The sequence below is a fragment of the Thamnophis elegans genome, chromosome 2 (genome assembly GCF_009769535.1).
Source record: "Thamnophis elegans isolate rThaEle1 chromosome 2, rThaEle1.pri, whole genome shotgun sequence".
NCBI classification, from domain to species: domain Eukaryota; kingdom Metazoa; phylum Chordata; class Lepidosauria; order Squamata; family Colubridae; genus Thamnophis; species Thamnophis elegans.
The window spans coordinates 11,361,478-11,383,727 of NC_045542.1; the positions used below are offsets into that span (position 1 = coordinate 11,361,478).

At 43.4% G+C, this 22,250-nt stretch overlaps 2 protein-coding genes across 3 annotated transcripts; one reads left to right on the forward strand and one right to left on the reverse strand.

Moving 5' to 3' along the window:
• Positions 1–113: 113 nt before the first annotated feature.
• Positions 114–10,904, forward strand: FTSJ1 (FtsJ RNA 2'-O-methyltransferase 1). 2 transcript variants are annotated; one of them, XM_032211821.1, is made up of 10 exons: positions 114–404; positions 1,284–1,353; positions 1,449–1,551; positions 1,688–1,766; positions 2,266–2,318; positions 2,641–2,694; positions 4,285–4,387; positions 7,026–7,109; positions 8,935–9,038; positions 9,655–10,904. In XM_032211821.1, exons 1-10 carry the CDS (start codon positions 284–286, stop codon positions 9,853–9,855), a joined length of 972 nt encoding a protein of 323 aa, XP_032067712.1. In that variant the 5' UTR covers positions 114–283; the 3' UTR covers positions 9,856–10,904. The 2 variants fall into 2 exon arrangements, with proteins under 2 accessions (XP_032067712.1, XP_032067713.1); XM_032211822.1 differs by lacking the exon at positions 2,641–2,694.
• Positions 10,815–22,108, reverse strand: LOC116504657 (organic solute transporter subunit alpha-like). The gene is made up of 7 exons (XM_032211823.1): positions 21,803–22,108; positions 21,315–21,466; positions 18,668–18,741; positions 16,738–16,893; positions 16,525–16,636; positions 14,921–15,173; positions 10,815–12,147 (listed from the first exon to the last, which is right to left on the reverse strand). Exons 1-7 carry the CDS (start codon positions 21,945–21,947, stop codon positions 11,714–11,716), a joined length of 1,326 nt encoding a protein of 441 aa, XP_032067714.1. The 5' UTR covers positions 21,948–22,108; the 3' UTR covers positions 10,815–11,713.
• Positions 22,109–22,250: the final 142 nt, after the last annotated feature.

Here is a 22,250-nt window from a genome sequence, read left to right on the forward strand (position 1 = left end):
CGCGGCTCCGAGGCATCCTGGGAAACGAAGTCCCGTGTAGAACGTCATCTTCGCATTCAGCGCTGGAAACCGAGAGAATTACGCTTAAAAAAAAACCATTCCCAGAATGCAGCGCGACATAATAACCTCCTTCAGCGGGTAACTTGTTGCGACTGTCGCGGAGCTTTGCGGCGAGAGCGCGCGGGATGCGTTTTCGGTGACGCCCGTTGCGTGTGTCGGTTACATTCGAAACCCGAAGGGGGTTTTAAGAGCTACCGCAGTCGCCAGCTACACCTAAGGCAAGATGGGACGCTCCTCCAAAGACAAACGCGACATTTACTACCGTCTGGCCAAGGAAGAAGGGTGGCGAGCTCGCAGCGCGTTCAAACTTCTGCAGCTGGACGAGGAATATCACTTATTTCAAGGTCGGGTGAAAATGGGCTTGCAGGTGACGTCATGAGTTAGATGATTGACACCTGTATTGAAAGCAGCTGTTTCCCAGATGTATCGTACTGCAGTATAATTCCAGCCACCACCAGCACTTCGAAGGAGCTGCATTTGGAAGATATGTCTGAGCACATCTGAAAGGACACATTTTAGATCCATGGTTTGCCTTATCCCATGAACCTGTAAAAGAGATTTGTTTGATACTTCTAGCTATTGTCTGTCTTTCAAGAACGTAAGAGTCATACATGATCTTCTCCACATTATCTTCACAATAGTCCTGGAAGTAAGCTGGACTGAGAGATAGTAATTGACCCAAAGTCATCCAGGAATGGTCAAGTAGGGATTTGAATTTGGATCTCCACACATTTAACTGCAACTTTATAAACATTAGTATCTTTCTGTTAAAAGAAAAATGGCTTTCCCGTGTGCTGTTGATCCTAAATTTCAGGGAGTTAAGATTGCTAAAGAAGGCAGAATATATATAGCTTATCAAACAGTCCTCATGTTTCAAGATTTATGAGCTTGTGCCTTCAACCTCATACATTGTGATGATTACCTTGAAATAAGCAAGCTATCCAAGAAAGTAATATTACCACTGAACATGTGCAGAATGCTACTTGTTCGCAGAAAAAACAATACTATTTGGGAGGCAGAGATAAGACTTGTGGAATTTTTACAATTTTTTTAAAATAAAATTTTCCAAATTGTTTAGTAATATTTTTTTTGTGCAAATATTTCCAAAATTTTTACAAAGCGTACTTTGTGTCAAGAAGACCAAGCAGAAGCTCTGCCTTGTGATTTTCCTCCTGGCAGTTGTATTGCAATCATGCAATGATTTCTTCTTTTGCCCTTTCCAGGTGTCTCCCGGGCTGTGGATCTCTGTGCAGCACCTGGTAGCTGGAGTCAAGTTCTGAGCCGAAAGCTCAAGTAAGGAAACAATTTGCCTTCTGTGGGGTGGAGGGTTAATGACTCTCAGGGAAAAAGCAACATCATCCTACTTTCTCCTCTTTCCCTTTCTGCAGAGGAGAAGATCCTAAAAATGCAGATATCAAAATAGTGGCTGTTGATTTGCAAGCCATGGCTCCATTGCCAGGAGTCATTCAAATCCAAGGGGACATCACCAAGGTACATGCTGTCTAATGAAGCCATACAGGAAACAACCTCATTTGCTCCCATCCTAACCCAGGGCAGAATATGAGCCCTATTTAAAAAAAAACCCACCAATAACCTGATTCCTCTCCTCCTCCTCTTCTCTTTCTAGGTTTCAACAGCTCAGGAAATCATTCATCATTTTGAGGGGCAACCAGCTGACCTGGTTGTATGTGATGGAGCCCCTGATGGTAAGTCTCAATCCAGTCCAGTGGTGGGATTCAAATAATTTACCAACCAGTTCTCTGCCCTAATGACCAGCTGGGTAGGCGGGGCTCGGTGGTCATGTGATCATGTGGGCGTGGCCAAGTCAATGTCACTCAGGTCGATGGGCACTTCGCCTTAGTTGTTACAATGGTAATAAGGGTTAACTAGAGAGGCAGTTTCTGTAAACAGGGCAATAAAGATTAGGCTAGAAACAACACCAGAATGTTTCCTTCCTGCCTTCCTTACAGAATTAGCCCTGTAAAGTGGGAAAAAACAAAATATTTCTTCCAACAACTGGTTCTCTGAACTGCTTAGAAAGTTACCAACTGGTTCTCCGGAATAGGTGCGAACTGGCTGAATCCCACCACTGATCCAGTCTTATCAGGGATTGCCAAGTTTGGCAGCCTGGCATCTGTTTTCCTTTTTTTTGGGGGGGGGGGGAAGCTGCATTTGCTAGACTTAATGTTTTCTTTGTTCTTTCAGTGACTGGACTCCATGATATAGATGAGTACATTCAAGCCCAGCTGTTGCTTGCTGTACGTATATTCTAATTTTATTCCCATGTCTGATGACCAAAGCAAAGCACATGAGATGCTGTGGGAGGGTTTTTTCCCTAAATTTTTCTTTTCCAAAGTACTATGAGATAGTGGTAGTTCTGTTGCCACTGAAACACCAGCAGATCCTAGAACTGTACGTAAAAAGGCAATTGCAAAATCAGAGTAGAAGTTATTCTGCTATTCTGCAAATGCTATAAAAATGCTATAATAAGGCAATAAAGATTATTTTTCTTTAAGATTATAAAAAAATACTTCACCTGAATTAGCCATCCTACTGACGTTTCCCCCCTCTTTTATCTAGGCCTTGAACATCACTACGCATGTCCTAAAGAAAGGGGGGACATTTGTAGCTAAGGTGAGCCATGCAGCCAAAGAATCATTGGATATAGCAAAGCACTTCTAGGTATCACTTATCGTATTCTTCGGAGTATAAGACGCACCAGAGTATAAGATGCACCAAGGTTTTGAAGAGGCAAATTAAAAAAAAGTAGGTAGGTATATAGAGGGAGAGAGAGAAAGAGAGAGAAATACAGTAGGTAGGTAGGGAGAGAGAGAGAGAAATAGAAAGAGAGAGAGCAATACAGTAGATAGGGAGAGTGAGAGAATAGGTAGATAGAGGGATAGAGAGAAATACAGTAGGTAGGGAGAGAGTATAGGTAAGTGGATAGGTAGGTAGGTAGGTAGGTAGGTAGAGGGATAGAGAGAAATAGAGAGAGAAATACAGTAGGTAGGAGGATAGAGAGAGAGAAATACAGTAGGTAGGTAGGGAGAGAGAGTGGGTACGTAGGTAGGTAGATGTTTCCAGGTGTATTTGTCCATGTGCTGGAGAAGGAAATTGTTGACAATCTGCAGCACCTTAAGACTTTGTTTCTGCTGGCACAGCACTTGATCAGTCTAATTCTCACCAATCAGTTAAAGATCTTTCCAAAAGGAAAATAAAAGCTTTTGCACTTCGCAAACCTCCCCAAAATGGCCCGTTGCAGAGGGTTCCTGGGGGGTGGGGGGCCAAAAATGAGCAAAACCTGCCCATTTTTTCGCAGAAACGGGCCTGTTTTTTGTCAAAAACATTGCATGCATAGCCTTATGTAGGCTTATAGAGTGCTTCTGGGGGCTGGGGAGGGAAACAGCCCGGTTGTTGCTCATTTCTGTCCTACCCAGCCCCCAGAAGCTCTCTGAAAGCCTCCATAAGGCTATGCATGGCCATTTTGGTGAAGGGGGGGGGGCTTCGGGAGGCAACAAATGCTGTATTCAGTGTATAAGACACACTCAGATTTTCAGCCTCTTCTTTGAGGGAAAAAGCTGCGTCTTATCCTCTGAAAAATACGGTATTCAAGCCTGCTTGTAACCAGCAGCTCAGCAAATTGAAGTTTTCCAACACCAGTTCTTGCCTTAAAGAATTAAGTTATTCAGTGCTGAAGCAACTGTGGTGGGATTCAGTGAGGAAGTGCAGGTCTGAATCTGCTGTCAGTCTGATCACAGTGGATTTCACCTATTTCCGCAACGATCCGGGGAATAGCAGGTACTTCCAAACCTTGGCTAGCAAAGTAACTCTGATAGGACTTCAGATCACATGCAAACATATTTGCCCATGCTGTCTTGGACTGTTGGGAGCTGTAGGTCACCAATATCCAAAGAGTTGCAACTGTATGACTTCTATTGTTGGCAGAAGACCTCTGAAAGTTTCAGTTTTCTCATTTCCATTGTAATTGATGGGTTGGTGATCTTGGAGTCACAGAATTTCAGGCTGGGATTACTGCTAGATGTACTAAGCTACTGCAGCTAGCCGGGAGGTCGCATTTCTTCCAGAGGTGCCCTGGATTTCTCTCTCTGCCTCTGATACTCCTAGAGTCATTATACCCCTGACAACTTCTCATTCAGTTTCTGTGATAGTGTAACAGTGTAGCTAATCCAGATACGAAATAATTGCATTGTTCTCCCATTTCAGATATTCCGAGGCAAGGATGTCACTCTTCTCTATTCCCAGTTGAAAATATTCTTCCCTGATGTGACATGTGCCAAACCCCGAAGTAGTCGCAACTCTAGCATTGGTGAGTAGCAGTTTCTTACATGATGCTTCTTGCATGCATACTGACCATTTCTGGTTCATGGGGAATCATGCATCAAATTTGACAGAACTGGAAAGCTTGAATCATGGATATGTTATTACTTTGGGTGGCTCTTTTTGGATTCATTGATATCATAACTGGAAAAATGTGATATATTGGACGATCTTACATTTAATAAGGTGTCAAAGTTTGTTCCACTTTAGTTACTGTATGTATCTAATGTATGTATCTAAACTTTATAGCAATTAATCTGGCTTTGCATTTAACCATCTTTTTATTCAAAGTAAGAAAGTTTGGTGAACTTTTTTTTAAAGGAGGAACTATTTTTCTTTGTTACACTAAATCTCAGTCTTTTGTTTATATTGGGATACTGGGATTCATAAATACAAATGTTGATTTGGTTATAGATTATAGTTGAGATGTAGAGTGTTTATTTCAATTGGATAAGTTGCTATTTGGAGTAGGCTTTTTTGGAAGTATTGGTATTTATAATGAGGAAAATATTGCATGTTGGAACTTGTGTTTTATAAAGAGAAAAGTCTGTTGAGTTAAACTTTGATTTTTTTAAATTTTATTTGTGTAAAAATATCCAGACCATCCTATGGCTTTTAAATGGGATTTTGTTACAGAAGAGTTAAGATATGGATTGTTAATATATATTCATTAATGCTAATATTTTAGAGCTCTGGATGTTTTGCAGATAATCTGATTGGAAATGATGTTACTTGGCCATTGTTAAGAAACAAGTTCTGGTATAAAGAGTTTTGTATTAGTTTAAGAGGAGATAAAAAATTGTAGAGGATGGGAGATCATAATGGGAGGAACTATTTATTTTGCTTTTCTTACTTTCTTGCACTTTTATCCTTTTTTAAAAATGGTATTATTTTTATTGCTCTTTTGAAAACTTTTAATAAAATCCTGGTTTTCATCTCAAAATAAACATCCATCTATTTCCAGGCAAATGGTTGAAAGACTGAACGGCTCTAGAAGGAAGATGTCAATTTTGTGCTATAAACTATTTATGAATTTCTCCTAACTACATATTTATATTACCTAAGAACTGGACATATTTTTTCTTCCTCTTGGTTCTTCTAAAATAAAAAAAATAAAGTATTTTGTGGGTATAGAATAAAGCAAACATACTGAGATCTTAGATGCAAACAAATTATATTGGCACTGAGTTCTGAATGGAAAACATATAATTCATCTTTTGAGGCCTATTTTGTATCCGCATCCTTTAGTTTCTAAATAGTTTTTCGGGATTTAATTCAGTGACTTTGGTGAAGTCTTGTTTGCTCAATACAAAAAACTCCCACAAACTTTTACCTGTGAAATGTTCCATTATATTTCTAAGACATACTGTACGTCTTAGAAATATAATGGAACATTTTACAGGTAAAAATTTTTCATTCACTTTTACATATAATTATAGAGTTACCATTTAGTGTTACCGTCGCATCTGTCTTCTGTAGCTTTACGTCTAGTTCCTAAGTGTCAAAGGATGTGAGTTAGGAGGATAACCCATAGAAAAGTAGGGGGTTGCTAGGCTGCTTGCACACAACATACAACTCAAATTAGGGGACTGGAGGCTAAAACATAAAGAATGGTTGCTGAAATTGGATATGTCTAGTTTAATGAAAAGAGGGACTAGGGGAGACATGATAGCAGTCTTCCAATATCTTAGGGGTTGCCACAAAGAAGAGGGAGTCAAACTATTCTCCAAAGCAACTGTGGCAGGACAAGAAGCAATGGGTGGAAACTAATCAAGGAGAGAAGTAATTTAGAACTGAGGAGAAATTTCCTGACAGAACAACTAACCAGTGGAACAACTTACCTCCATAAGTTGTGAATTCACCAACACTTGAAGTTTTTAAGAAGAGATTGAACAATCATTTGTCTGAAATTGTATAGAGCAGCGATGGCGAATCTTTTTTGACTTGCATGCCATAAGGGGGGAAGCGCAGGGGGGTCATGCGTGGGCATGCCGCACCCATAATGCAATGTGTGACACACCCCAGTGCGCATGCGCGCATGACAGGCGCGAGCCCCCATTTTGTGCATGCTTTTTTCACCCTCCCCAGGCTCCAGAGGCTTTATAGGAGCTGACAGGGCACAACGCCTTGCGTGCCCTGACAAATGGCTCCGTGTGCCACCTGTGGCACGCGTGCCATAGGTTCACCATCCCGGGTATAGAGTTTCCTGCTTTAGCACGGCCTTGAACTAGAAGACCTCTAAGGTCCCTTCCAATTCTGTTATTCTATTTTATTCTATTTTATTCTAAATGTATGGGCTCCCATTAGTGAGTCTCTTATGCATTGTAAGAAGAGCAAAGTTCCTTTTTTTGCCGATCTTCAAGCCAGCCTATTCTGCTTTGAAATATCCCATGACTACTATTTCCAGCAAAGCCCAATTTTCCCTGTACTCTTTTCTTGACTATTATACTATCCAGTGAGAGTTCGGTCTATGAACGTACAGTATATATACTACTTCAGTTGTAGAGTGTAACCTTACTTGAGGCAGATAGCGGTAGGTTGTTTGCCTTCTTCCGTGATTTAATTGAGGGAACTGCAGAGGACTGATGAAGAGTTATCCAAAGCTTTAACTACCTTTCCATTTTCAGAAGCCTTTGCTGTTTGCCGAAATTACAGTCCCCCTGAAGGTTACACGCCAAACATGTCCAATCCCTTATTGGATCATTGCTATGGTAAGAAACCTTGATGGGAAGAGGGTATTGTTGATGGTGATTTGCTGGGAAATGTGGGACAAGGATGCTGAAAGAAACGGGTGAATGGTTTAAGTAACTTATAGGAAATTGTAAGTGATGCTATTGTCTTGAGAAATAGCAGATTTTCATTCCCTACTAGGTTCTAAGTAGAAGGTGGATGTCCATCTATCTGGGATGCAATACTAATTGGTTTCCTCCATTGGAAAGAGGTTGGCCTAGATGACTTTCGCTGTATGATCCTTGATGAAATTGCTGCTGCTAGGAATTAAGGAGGAGCGTAAGCTTGGATCAGGGGTTTCCAACCTTGGCAACTTTAAGACTTGTGGACTTCAATTCCCAGAGTTCCTCAGCAAAGTGGGCTGAGGAATTCTGGGAGTTGAAGTCCACAAGTCTTAAAGTTGCCAAGGTTGGAGAACCCTGGCTTAGTAGACTGCTATCCTTTTTCTCAGGGATCTCTGAGCAGCAACTGCAGGCAGAATTTGTTTGGTACCTGCTCTTGAAATCAGTTGAAACCTCTTGAGAAACTTAGAAGTCAAGGAAAGGGAGGGAAAAATCTTTGGTGAAAGAAGGAAGCATCTCAAACTGTCTTTAATGGAGGGACCAGAGTCCTTCGGGATTGGGCGGCATATAAATTTTATAAATAATAATGATAATAATAATAATAATAATAATAATAATAATAATAATAATAATAATTAATAAAATTATAATGGCTCAATTTTGCTGTTTCCAACCAGCAAGAGATTAACCTGGGCAATTTTTGCTGCCCAGACCTTAATTGTAAGCCTAGATCCGTAATGGCGAACCTATGGCATTCGTGCCAGAGGTGGCACGTAGCGCTGCCTCTGATGGCAGACAAGGAATCACCCCAGTTCAGCTCCACCGTGCATGTGTGCGAGCCTCCCGCTGGCCAGCTGGTCTTTGAGTCTCTGCTGCACATGCATGTGGGGCGGGGTGCATGCAGGGGGATTGCATGAATGGGTGGGGGCATGAGCAGAGGGTTGTGCGCATGTGGGGGTGGGGCGCATTTGTGTGCGCGCACATTGCATTTTGGGGGTTCGGGCGTGTACGTACACTTTGGACACTCTGAGTGGAAAAGGTTAGCCATCCCTGGCCTAGATTATAATGCAGTTTAATGTAAACTCCTCAACTTTTAGGGAAAACTAGACAACCTGTGATCCATTGGGTCATTGTTCAGAGATATTTCCTTCCCAGATTCCCCAGATTCAGAGATATTCAGAGTGTTTCTGCCTTGAAAGGAACCCATGTTAAATTGTATAGCACAGTCAAGCACAGGTGTGTATAGCACAGTGTATGTAGCACAGGAATTGACCATAGGAAACGTTTCATGACATTTTATATTACTATCATAAACATGTTTTATAAAATTTGCCAAATTTTAATTCTGTAGGAGTCATGGGTTCTGGATTTTGAACATATTTTGTAAGTTAGCCCATTCAAGGTACCTTGGTTAAAAATTTGTTGTCCAGTGACGCACCATTTTGCCTAGTTAAAGGGTATATACATAGACAAATATGAGAAGTTAGTGTTAGTGGTGAGAAGGAGGAGGGAAATTTGTTTATTGTTTCTTTGAACAAATATCAGAACACAAACAGCCACAAAAACTACTTCTGCCCTAAAAATGAAGATTCCTAAGAAAATTTCTGCATTGCATGAAACTTAATTGTGGAAGAGAAGCACAAGTAAAACAAATCTAAGAATATTTAGGTGATGCCAATACTTAGAAGGAGGTCTTGTTGCAGGCAATAATTGTCATCTTGCTTATGACCTCTCTCCACTACAGATGTGAATTTTAATCAGCTGGAGGGTCCCAATCGGGTCATTGTCCCTTTCCTGGCTTGTGGCGATCTTAGTGCTTACGATTCTGATCGGACCTACCCGCTACAGGTAAGGCTCGGTGTCCTGCTGGTGTAGCAGGTGATCTGGAAACAAGCAAGAGATGGCTCATCCAAAATCATTTTCACATGAACCAGACTTGCTGAGTTTTGAATTTGTGAAAAATTCAAACCCAACAACTAAGCAGCAAGTTTGCCTTGTTTGAATGGATAGATACAGATCCCATTCTTTGGCCAGCTTCTGGAGTAGTATTTGCAACCCTTTTCTCCAGCAAGGGGGCCACAATTGTTGCAAAGTGTTTGAATCCAGAACTGTTGGCGAGGAATCCTGAGAGCAGGCGGAGAGAAAGCTGAAAATAGCAATAGCCCTTAGACTTATATACCGCTTCACAGTGCTTCACAGCCCTCTCTAAGCGGTTTACAGAGTCAGCATATGGCCCCCAACAATCTGGGTCCTCATTTTACCCACTTTGGAAGGATGGAAGGCTGAGTCAACCTTCAGCCGGTGAGACCCGAACTGCCAAACTACTGGCAGCCGGTGATCAGCAGAAGTAGCCTGCAGTATTGCATTCAAAAAGAAGAAATGTTGGGGATCTGGTGTTCCAACCAGGGTCAGGTTCCAAATAAATAAGCTAATATAAGCCTTTCTCTTTCTTCCACTGGGTCAGCTGGATCCTGAGAAGGAATATACCTACGTGCCCCCGACCCAGCCGCCCATCCGTCCTGCCTACGAAGAAGCCTGCTTCTTAAAGAAACACAACCTTCTTACCAAGGAACAAGGCCCCCACTCTCAGCTGCCGGAGCAAGGGGCTTCAAATGTTCCTCTAGAGACTGAGGTCGCAGATACCCTGGAGGAACTGTCAATCTAACGTCATCACAGGGCAAGCAAGAGAAAAATGTAACCCTGTGGTGGGTTGAAAGACTACATTTTATCCTCTAAGGAGCAAAAGTGGAAAGGATGGGCTTGTCTTCAGAGTTGGAACTTTGAAGCGGGATGTTCTCAGGGAACATGGGTACTATCAAAAGCCTTTGGAGTCACACTGAAATGCAAAGGAACTCTGCTCCTCCAATGTATACGCATAATCATAGACAACCTGGCTATCAGCAGCAGACTGCCTGTAATAGAGATTGGGCTCTCGTGCAGGGCTGTTGCGTTAGTCAACCTGGCTGTTCGAGAGCAGCTTGAGAGGCTGTCTCTTTCCTCCTCATTTGCTACCTTTTTCTCCCCTATTCAAAGGGGAGAACTTGTAATGGTTGAAACTACAGTCACTTCTTCTGCATCCCTTTCTCAGTTTGCTCCACCCCAGGAGTGAAATCATCTTCGCTACCGGTTCACAAATGTGACTGCATGCTCACGCGTGCCACTTTCCGCGCATGCGCAGAGCATCAAAAATGGGACGTGATTATGTCCAGGTTGGTGGACAGAGCCTCTCGCCGCCACTGCTACCGGTTCGCCTGAATCTGATAGAATCGGCTGAATTTCACCACTGCTCCACTCCCACCCCCAGATCTGCAAGAGGGTGGCAAATGAAGCAACCACAGAGATGGAGTGTTTTCGCAGGGCTCTTTAATTCAATCATAGATACTCAAAGTAAAGGAAGGGAGTGTAGTTTCACTCCAGACAGTAATAAGCCTCTTGAGATAATTGAAACCTTGGCACGTTAGCATTTAAACTGTGGTACAGAGCCTCAGCATCTTTGTCAGCTCTGTTCTAAAGTGAGATAATGGGTAACTTGAATGCTCATAGAATGTTAGTTTTAGGAGAAAAACTGCACATGAGCTTGCTCTTATTAGTTTAAAAGATGATAACTTAATTCCTGGTTAGTTCACACCTTTTACTATTTTATTGCTCAAAAAGCCCAGGAAATTCCTCTGTTCTTATATTGCATCATTTATTTTAATACAATTTTATCATTTCTTCAGTGTTTTCTTCAGTACATAACTGCCTACATTTCTCCTTTCCCTATCCCCCTCCTGAAATTTTTGTATAGCTACAAACGGCACTTTCTTAGATTAAGTAACTTAACAGGTTCCAGGAAAATATTCAGAGGGGCCTATGACCTTTAACCAGCAACATTCTTCATGAATTGATCAGATGTTCCTAATTTCTCTGTTCAGCCTGTTTTACGTTTTTCCGGTTTCATTACATGGACAATGGACTGTTTGCCAGTTTTTTTCTCTTAAAGAAAGCACACATGAAATTATAAAGTTGAATCCAAGTTTCTAGATTTTCTCAGTGTGCTGAATCCTAATCTAATTATAGTGTCTGGGTTTGTACGATGCATGACGCCATAAAGTAGCCAATCATATTTTAGCTTAGTGAGTACTGCAAACAGTTGTAATGTTGAACAAGGGGTAGGGGCGTTCACCCTAATTTCCTGCGCCACCGGAAAAGTTCTTCACAAGAAAGTAAATTAGGCTTCTGGAAAGAGGAAGAGGAGAAATATACAGGGTTGTTACAGAGGATCAGAACAATGGCTCTGTTTTCTCAACAGGTCTTCACAATCCACCCTGAAGCAGTTTAGCCACGGCTAGAACAAAGGCTCTCCACCTAATACAGAAGCACTGAAATCTCCCACAAAATTATATTTCTGGGCATATCTGCACACAGGTCTTGCCTGGTCATACCTGAAGTTCAGTATCCCTCCACGCCAGTCTGGATGCCTTGACATTATGCATTCTTCAGGATTCAGCTCTCGCTGTGTCTCTGTCCTTTAAAGATGGCGGCTATACAGCAGAGGCTCCATTTGCTTCCATTTTCTTAACATGGGATTGGACTTGGATTTCACTTGATGCTTCAATTCCAGTTTGTTGTAGGCTTAACTTAAGTCCCTCTGTCCTCAGGGCTCCCCCTCTCGGGCAACCAGGTCCCCAGCTTTGCTGTTGTCTGTTCACAGGCTCCTTGACAATGAAATCAAAGTGGCCCAGGGGAGAATGTTCAATTGTACAAAAAGCCTCATCACAGAGGTAACCAGGGTTTGTTCCCTCCATAGATACACCATCAGCGGGGCTGCAACGACCAGATGGGCCCTCCTGAGGCTGGGAGGCTTGATGGTGAATGACCTGCTCAGCTTCCATGGAGGGTTCAATTCTTCGGAAAGAATAATGAGCAAATATGCCAATAAAGAACATCTCAATGGCCAAAGCATAGTAGTAGATCACTGGAAAGTTAAGAGAGAAGTATGAAGATCAGTAGCCCACAGAAACAATGTTGTTTGGTCATCTCCCAATTGACTATGATAGTGACCCCCAACCTTTTGGGCACCAGGGACTGGTTCCATGGAGAGAGATTTTTCCGCAGACCAGAAGGGGTGTGGTTTCACACTCTACCTTCATTCTGCAGATGGGGCACCACTTGTTTCCACGGCCTGGTTTTTGGCATGCAGCGACCTGGTACCGGTCCACAGACCAGGGGTGGGGACCCCCGCCCTAGGCACATAATCAGATGACTGGAAGAAATCAGGTTGAGGAAATACGGTCTGCGTGTTTTGATTTTGCGCAAATCCTGAAAACGGGACATTGTGTGCAAGTCAGCTTCCTTTTTGTAAAAGTAGCCACAAAAGTATTATTGAAAATGTGTGGGCAATGCCTAAGGGAAACAGAAAGGGCTTTATTGTTTTTCAGAATGCCTCTATTTATAGAATAAATAAAGCTACAACAAATTCTGCAAAAAAAAAAAAGGCATTATATACATTCACTCAATACTGTAACGAGACTTTCCGCTGCACTCTTGAACTATTCGTTATGGGGGAGGATAATCTTTGGAAAGGGGCAGAGTCAAGCGTTCAGGTTCCTTTTCTGCAACTCCAGGGTACAACAGCTAACTCCAGCTAGCACAGAAGGTGGCACCACCCTGTGGAACGAGCTCCCCATGGAGATCCGTACCCTCACCACTATCCAGACCTTCCGCGCAGCCCTCAAGATCTGGCTCTCCCAGCAGGCCTGGGGATAGGCTTCCAATTCACCCGCCCGAGTGTTTGATTGTTGAATGAAAGTTGTGTTTTACTATCTTTTCTTTGTTCACATATTGTTTTGTTTTTGACCTTGCACCCCCCCCCCTGTGGTTGTAAGCCGCCCTGAGTCCCCTCAGGGAAAAGGGCGGCATATAAATCCCAATAAACCTAAACCTAAACCTAAACCACATTGCTGCTACCTCTGCAGAAAACAAAGTCGCTGGGAAGGTGCACCTACAATCAGGCAAGGAAGTCCCGCTTCATTGTACCTGTGCTTCAAAGCCAGACTCATCAGCTACTCTTCCCAAGTTTTGTTTTCTTGCTCATGTCTACTGGACTACTGTAATGTGCTCTACGTTGGGCTACCCTTAAAGGGTTCACTGACAAATGCGCGCTCGACAAAAGCGTGCCGACAAAACCGCAGGGACAAAAGCACGAGTTCGAAATCACACCGAAGAATTAGGACAGAAGCACGCCGACAACAGTGCGCCGACAGAAACGCGCTCTAAACCTAACCCTAACCTAACCCTTACCCTAACCCTTACCTTAACCATAATGGCACTTCTGTCGGCACTCTTGTTGGCTCGCTATCGAAATCGTGGTTTTATTGACGCGGTTTTGTCGGTGCGCTGTTGTCGGGCGCGCTTTTGTCGGGTCATGCCTTTAAAGAGTATTTGGAAGCTATAATTGACACAATGCAGCTACATGGACAGTCCTAGGGACTCCCAGGTTGACCCATGAAACACCATTATTGTGTAAGCTGAGTGGCTGCCAGTGTGCTTCTGGGTGCAATTAATGGTTTTGGTTATTACCTTTACAACCCTTAACGGCATGGGACCTGGCTACCTGTGGATCCATCTCACTTCAATGGGATGGGCCCATCCACTGACTCCAGCAGAAGGGCCCTGTGGTAGATCCCGTCAGTCAAGGAACCTTTTCTGCCATGGCTCCCACCCACAGGAACATTGTGTTGTGAGAACCACTCCCACCCTCTAGGTCAGGGTTCCTCAACCCCTGAGCCACAGACCAGTGCCAATCCGTGGCCTGCCAGAAACCAGGCCACACAAGTGAGTGAAACCCCATCCAGACACATGGGATGCAGGCAACATGCGAAACTAGTCCACCCACCCACCCCGCCTGCGGAAAAACCATTCTCCACGGAACTGGTCCCTGGTACCTTCTGAAAGGGCCTCAAACCCTGGCTGTGCCAATGACTTTTGAGGTTCTGACAGGACTATTCCATGCTGGAGGTAGTTAAGCGGACTAGGAAGATCCCAGCTCCATCTTGATCATGTACTGGTTCCTAGTTTACCTAATTTTTGTTAATTTTAAACTTTAATGTTTCTAAGGTCTTAATGTTTTTATTTTATTGTTCTTTATGATGATGTAAACTGACCAGATGCAGAGGCTCAGTGGCTAAGACGCCGAGCTTGTCGAACTTAAAGGTCGGCGGTTCGAATCCCTAGCACCACGTAACGGAGTGAGCTCCAGTTCGAAAGCATGTTAAAAATGCAAGTAGAAAAATAGGAACCACCTTTGGTGGGAAGGTAACAGCGTTCCGGGCACCTTCGACGTTTAGTCATGCCAGCCATATGACCACGGAGACATCTTCAGACAGCGCTGGGTCTTCGGCTTTGAAATGGCGATGAGCACCGCCCCCTAGAGTCGGGAATGACTGGCACATATGTGCGAGGGGAACTGTTACCTTTACCTTAAACTGCCCAGACTCGATAATGAAATGGATGGCATACAAATTTAATAAATGTACGTATGTATGTTTAGGTTCCTCATTTTTCGACTGCTAAGGGGGGAAAAAAACCTACAGTGCAACCAGCTAGATTAGGGAAGGCACAGGGAAAACACTCTTGCTAAAAATCTTAACCGGCCACTTGCCAAAGTCTTTGCTGCTTCTTTGCTGCTGTATCTCTAAGTCCAGCTGTTCCACTTGTAAACCCCACCGTGCCTCATGGAGATGACTTACTTTGGGAACGGGTAACAGGTGAGAGAGATGGGCTGCAAGGAATGGCACCTAAGGCTCCCATTGTTTCCACAACTCCACTCTGCAGCCCGCAAACGACAAGAACCAGAATGATGCAGACAAACTTGTAGCGGAGGTGGTAGCCGTCAAGGGCTGGCTTGGTGGCCTTGTAAAAGAGCAAATAGCCATAGAAGGAGAGGAAGGTGGAGATGGCTATAATGACATTGATGTAGGAATTGGGATTGGTGTAGCCCACCTGGAAGATAAAAAAAATCACGACACTAAGGGTCTTCTCTGTTGAGACCCACAGACATGCATAAATTGATTTTAATCTTTGGCAAGAAAGGCACGCCGACAATCTTTCAGCTCAAGAAACATTTATCTCTCTAGAGCAACACTAGGATATTGCGCTACAGTGATTCTATGAGAGAAGACTTCTTTTCAACATGCTAAGACTATTAAAAGGATTGGTTTCTTCCAAAACTCTATAATATATCAAAGAAGAAGATCCATCCTAAGGATGGATTTGTTTCATTTCCTTTAGCTTTTTACTGGAGCTAAATACTGTTTGACCAATTACAACATTGGCCACTTCAGCCTTTAGGGGTCCTTCTTCACTCTCTTTGGAATACTTGCCAGGGAGTAGAAGAAAAAGTTCAGTGAGGGATATGCATCTTTAATGACGTTGGGGTGCAGTTTTACTAATAATACAGGAAGGGATGCCATGGAGAAACTTGAAAAGGACCCTTAGTGCCACTATAGTGTGGCATTTTGTTGCATTCCACATTACTTTCACAATGAGGCAGCCATTATCCATAACATCATCAATATATTTCCATTATATAGAAGTTTAGCTGATCTCGGGCTGATTTGTTTTCTTTAGCCAAATCTTGGTGATAACCAAGACCAGCTTCATTGCTTCACAAAATGTAATCTGTGTTCATTCCAGTTACCTCAATCCAATGGAAATGTCTATCAACCAAACATGTAAGATAAATTACTTCCACCCACCCAAGAAAATACCCCTGGAAAAAGCCTCTAGAGCATTGAGGACGAATGTTTTCGGTGTCAAGTGCTGAAAAGGTCACACGGAAATGTCACACGCACGCTCGCTCATTGGGGCTGCACTCCGGAAAAGCTGAACTTCCAGGTTCTAGCGCTCATGCGCACCCGACGATCAGCTGGCTGGTGCAAATGCACAGGGCAATTTTCGGGACTGCTGTATGCACAAAGGGTTCGCGCTGCGGAAAAGCTGAACTTCCGGGTTCTAGTGCTCATACACACCCGACAATCAGCTGCCCAGCGCACATAAGCACACCGGTTTTTGGCACTGCTGCATGCACAAATAGCTGATCGTCCCATGCGCATGCACACCAGAAACCCAGAAGACAAACCGGCAAGGCCACGCATGCGGGCAATATGGCTTCACATGCCACTTTGATCATGCATGCCATAGGTTCGTCATCACATCACATTCTGGGAGTTGAAGTCCAGACATCTTCAAGTTGACAAGGTTGAGAAACACTTCTCTAGACCATTCTCTAGCTTGCAGGAGTTATCTCTTTTTTTGCTCACTGTCTATGAATTTTAGGGCCCAGGTTACTCACAGCACCGTAGTCGTATTCATCGTCCGTCCAGAGGATAAGGGTGATGAAGAAGAGGATGGTCCGGATGAGGGAGAGCTGATACACTGCCGCAGTCATACATCGCAAGTTTGTTCTGCCGGGATAGAGGAGGAAGACGGAGAGAAGGAGGGCAAAGAGCGATTTGCTATGTTATTAAGGGACGGGAAAGTAAGGGAGGTTCAAAATGGCTCTTACCGGTTGGCAGGAATCTCAGGGAGGCAACAGCAGCAGCAGCACGGGAAAGGATTCGGAGAAACCTGCTTTCCACCCAGTTGCTGTACCATGCGTTCTGAGCCACCAAAGAAGTCCCGGATCAATGCAAGGAACTTCCAAAGGGTGATGGAGTGGTAGCTGCAGCAATAAGAATAGGAACACTGCATAAAAAGTACACCAGCTAGGAGGTGGAGGAGAGGAGATTGAGTGGCCTGTTTGGCTTCCCCGGGATATCAAACTGAAGTATAGAATGTTTATTTTCAACTGTCAGAGACAAAGCTGGGAAAACTGGAAATACAACCAACGAACAACCATCATCAGGGAGATTGATAAGGCAAACGGAGAGTTGGGGTGCAACTCTATGATTTCTACTCCTATGGCTATTTTCAAGGCTAAGAGAGACCTATAATACACGGTCTGCAATGAAGACTAAAATACTGGGATGTCAATTTGAGACCCAATTACTAATTTCAAGGGAATTGATCCGCATACATCTTTTGCATCTGTATGCATAGGGTAAGAAAGACACTCATGTGGCAAAGGAATGAGACCCTATCAAATGGCCCAGCCATACATTTTATTGTTATGTATCTTAAACAAAAAGCAAAAGGATTGTTGTTCAGTTAGAGAGCAGATGCTTTCCATGTGGAAAGCCTCAAGCATCTTCAGCAAAAACACAGTAAACAACCTGTTTTGACCCCAAAGGGCTACAGGCACTAAGAAGTCAGGGCTCACCCCATTCTTGAGGAGGTGTGCATACCTTCCCTGCATACCTTCCCTCTCTTACTGTCCCCATTTATCTGTATTTACTTCTTTGTTCGTGTTTATGTTCATACCTATACTTGTTATCTTGTACATGTTTGGCAAACAAACAAGCAAATAAATAATGAATATTTCCACTGCCCGCAAGTTAGATAACTGCACATATATTCATGCATGAATTTGCACACATAGCTACCTTCCCCACTCAAGTGGTACTCGGGAGGCAGAGAATAGATGGGGCTGGGCCTACTGAGACGCAATACTTGCAAACACTACACTGAGATCAGCCTTTTCTTAACTGGGTGCCATCCAGAATTCTCACACTAGCTTCTGCTGGGGGAAATACATACTTCAAGAAGGCTACCCAAGGAGGAGAGGTGGGGCTGGCGTCGCTACAACACAACATGTAATCTTGGAGTTCGGGTTTTGTCGGGTCACGCTGGACAGCCACTTGTCTCAAATTGTATAGGGTGTCCTATACAGGGGGTTGGACTAGACGACCTCCAAGGTCCATTCAAAGTCTATTCCAATTGATCGATTGAGAAGGCATGAGACTCATTAATCAATGGAACGACTTGCCTCCAGAAATTGTGGGTGCTCCAACATTGGAGGTTTTAAAGAAGAAGTTGGACACCCATTTGTCTGATATGGTATAGGTTTTCCTGCTTGAGCAGAGGGTTAGACTAGAAGATCTGCAAGGTTTCTTCCAACTTGCTTATTCTTTCAGACTCAAGGAAGATAGTTTGACTATCAAAGACAGAGTTTTTTCTTATGCAGATGGCAATTTCCATGCGCTAGACAACAGATAGGGCTTCAGGGAGAGGAAGAGATATTTCCTTCCACATTTTCCAGTATCCAAAGGTGCAGGAGAAACGATTGAGAATCTAAAGCCTGTTTGGATTCAGTTTCCTGCTTTTGCTGTAAAGGATCAAGAGTGAAATTCGGAGCACTACAAGGCCTAGCTCAGATAAACAAGACAGCATGATTCAATGCCTGCAGTTAGAATGCTGAAACTCTTTGCATCTGTTTTCAAGGGTGAAAGCTGCTAGTACAGCAAGTCCTTTGATGAACTGGAGCAGAAATTGTGGTATAGTTGGAGTTGGCTGCATTCCTCCCCCACCCTCCGTTGTCCCCATGCAGAGAAACTTACATAGAAGCCACAAAGTTACAGACAAAGGAAGCCCGAGGGATGTACAAACAGATGAGGGAGGTGAGGTTGAATACCTGTTTGAAAAGAATATAGACATAGATTTGTAACTTTTAAATTGTAATTTGTCCATAGCTAGCAAGATACCCTACAAGTATTCCTATGCACTCTATCTATCATTCCCAAGTAAGTAAGTAAAAATCTTTATTATGGTCAAAGACCAGCAATACACATTAGTTTTTAATGTGAGAATAGAACAGGACCGGCAAAAAGATATGGCAAATCAGCATTTACTAGACTTTCCCAAAGAGCCGAGGTGGCGCAGTGGTTAAATGCAGCACTGCAGGCTACTTCAGCTGACTGCAGTTCTGCAGTTCGGCGGTTCAAATCTCACCGGCTCAGGGTTGACTCAGCCTTCCATCCTTCCGAGGTGGGTAAAATGAGGACCCGGATTGTTGTTGGGGGCAATATGCTGACTCTGTAAACCGCTTAGAGAGGGCTGAAAGCCCTATGAAGCGGTATATAAGTCTAACTGCTATTGCTATTGCTATTGCTATTACACTATATTAAAAAATACTAACATTAAAATATAATTAAAAAGTATTGACATTAAAAGTGGATAATAACATAATAGAGGAGCTCTTTGTTGGCAAGAGATCTGTAAGTAAAACTAACTCCCCCATCTCCAGTAATCTGGAGAGAATAGAACAGGACCGGCAAAAAGATATGGCAAATCAGCATTTACTAGACTTTCCCAATCTAGTGGTGGTGGTGGTGGGGACATAATGAAAGCCAGCTCTTCTCACAAACAACTAGCTCAATAACTTCCTTTATGGAGTCTAAGTTAAAGACTAAAAAGGCAAAGAACAACCAGATAATTCAGAGTATGGAGAGTTTACCCTGGGAAAATTCAACTGAGTTTATGGCAAAGCAATGCCTTCTCACAGCGCAAACGGTGGTTTCAATATTTGAACAATTAATTGCCATCCAACATGATGTAGAGACATTGAAAAAAAGATTCAGCTGTTTTTCTTCAAGTACAATATTGGGCCCCAAGTACTCCCACTAAAGTTCTGGCAGAAGATTTGATTAACTCCCATTCGCAGCAAAGGTGGTTTCCTACCAGTTCGCACCAGTTCGGTAGAACCGGTTCGTCAAATCTACCGAACCAGTTAGAAGAGGTTCCACCAGAAAGCAGGCCACACCTACAGCAGAGGTTCCAAAAATTTTTGAAACCCACCACTGACACACACACACACACACACACACACACACACACACACTCACACAGAGAGAAAGAGAAAGGAAGGAAGAAAGAAATAAAGAAGAAAGAAAAAGTGAGAGAGAGATGAAAGAAAAAAAGGAAAAAGTGACAGAGAGACAAAAGGAAGGAAAGAGAGAGAAAGAGAGAGAGAAAGAAAGAAAGAAAACACATGGCCGGCAGGCCACTCCTACCAGGTCACATGGCCGGCAAGCCACTCCCACAAAGGAGGCCACACCCAGAGTAGGTTCGAAATTTTTTTGAAACCCACCACTCATTCGCAGGATAAGGAAAAGGAAATAGAGCAACAAGACAGAGAAACAGTTAAAGAGACGGATAAGAGGAGGCAGTCCTCTCAGAAAAACAGTACCCCCCCCACAGAGAAGGCAACGAGAGGAAAAGGTATCAATAAAGAAGAAATCAGGAAAGCATCCCTCCCTCAATTACATTCCCAAGATTATGACTAAATACTCTTCTTTTTTATTGTCACTCCACCCACAAGAGATGATTGAACATCTAGGCAGAATTTATACATTTTATTTGCCCATAGTGTGATATTTTCACTGTCCAGTTTGAGCCACTGGTATTCCGAGATGTATATTTTCCCGACTCCCAAGTGAAGGATTGTTACATTTAGCGCTCAGATCTAGCTGCCCCTGAAAGATACGCCTTTCATGATGATTTCTGTTGCTATAAGCAAAGGCCACCATTCTATCTTCCAGTAGCAACTGGTGTGGGTTTGTAAAGAAGTGGCTGTCAATGATCTATCACAAGACCTGAATCGTGGCATGAATGTAAGGCCTATATATGTGTGTCATGGTTCACCGACAAATGCGCGCTCGACAAAAGCGCGCCGATGAAACCGCAAGAAAAGCACAAGTTCTAAATCGCGCCGACGAATGAGTGAAGAAGCGCGCCGACAACAGCGCGCCAACAAAAGCGCGCCTTCAACAAACAATAACCGCGAGTTCTAAACCTAACCCTCAATCCTCAACCTAACCCTCAACCTAACCCTCAACCTAACCCTCAACCTAACCCTTACCTTAACTGAAATCGCGCTTTTGTGGGCGCAGTTTCGTCGGCGCGTTGTTGTGGGCCCGTGTATGACGTCGCGGTTTTCGCGCTGCGGTTTTGTCAGCACGCTTTTGTCGTGCGCACATTTGTCGGGTCATGATGTGTCATAACCACATTTTTCTTTGAATACATTACGAGGAGTAATCTTGAGCGATGCTTTGCTGCAGTCCTACTTAAAACGGGAGCTTGCTTGTAGCAGCTGCCTCAGGACACAGATTTACTAAAAGCCAACTATTTTAGGGAGGAGTTCAGTGAGCTTTGCAAGCCTTCCTTTGTACGATGCTTAGTCGCGGTGGTCCTTCTCTCCATTCTTACCGGATAAACTCCCAGGATCCAAAGCAAAACACTGGTGCGATGGGAACTCTTGCCATGTCGTAAGAAGAAGCCTGTTTGTTCCAGAAATAGGCCAACTTGCACAAGACCCAGGAATACTGGGATTAAGAAAATCCAGATCTGAGCCTTCATAACTGTGGGAGACAGGCAAATGTGGTTTGGAGAGATGAAAAGTAGATTCTAATCTCTGTTCCTAATTCCTGTTGGAAGTCATATTTTATTGAATTCCCTCCCTTTTAATCCAAAAAATGTGGTATAGCAGGCTTGGTCACATAATGGAGAGACTTTGCATTGAGCAGAATGCTCCCGTTATTACTTGGCCATTATTAGCAAAACTGTTATCTATGAGGCTAAACTCTGGAGAACTTTGGATGATGCCTTTATTCTGCCTTATCTCTTATCTTTCACCCTTCATTACCAGAACCTCAACTTGTCCGGCCTGCAGTTTTCCACAAATTCCCCATCCTCACCTTGGAAGATCTCGGATGAGAGAGGCAACTGATCGCTGATAAGGGAGCAGTTTGGGTCACGCGCCATTTTCTTCTCACTGGGACAGGTACCACTCCCCAGCCAATGACTTCCTCCTTTCTCATCATTAGTCACTGAATTAATCATTGACGCAGGCTAAGGTGAGTGTCTTGGCAACAGGGCCAAGTCCAGCTTCCCTCACCTGCCATGAGTTCCTGAATGCATCCGATAAGATTAAAAAACTGTTAACAGTCCTAATATCTTAGCAGTTTCAATCTGTAGTAGAATACACTGCTATCAGGTTTGGAGTTTCCTCTAGAACAGTGGTTCCCAAACTTGGCAACTTTAAGACTTGTGGACTTCAACTCCTAGAATTCTGGGAGTTGAAGTCCACAAGTTTTAAAGTTGCCAAGTTTGGGAACCACTGCTCTAGAACAGTGGTTCTCAACC

Bases quoted from the DNA above. Each gene is read 5' to 3' on its own strand.
- FTSJ1 (XM_032211821.1), top strand. From the start codon at position 284: ATGGGACGCTCCTCCAAAGACAAACGCGACATTTACTACCGTCTGGCC. The intron at 2,319-2,640 runs GTACGTATATTC...TCTTTTATCTAG, and splicing joins AAGCCCAGCTGTTGCTTGCT to GCCTTGAACATCACTACGCA. The intron at 4,388-7,025 runs GTGAGTAGCAGT...TTCCATTTTCAG, and splicing joins TAGTCGCAACTCTAGCATTG to AAGCCTTTGCTGTTTGCCGA.
- LOC116504657 (XM_032211823.1), bottom strand. From the start codon at position 21,947: ATGATTAATTCAGTGACTAATGATGAGAAAGGAGGAAGTCATTGGCTG. The intron at 16,894-18,667 runs GTAAGTTTCTCT...TTATTGCTGCAG, and splicing joins TGTAACTTTGTGGCTTCTAT to CTACCACTCCATCACCCTTT. The intron at 12,148-14,920 runs GTAAGTCATCTC...TTAACTTTCCAG, and splicing joins ACCTGTTACCCGTTCCCAAA to TGATCTACTACTATGCTTTG.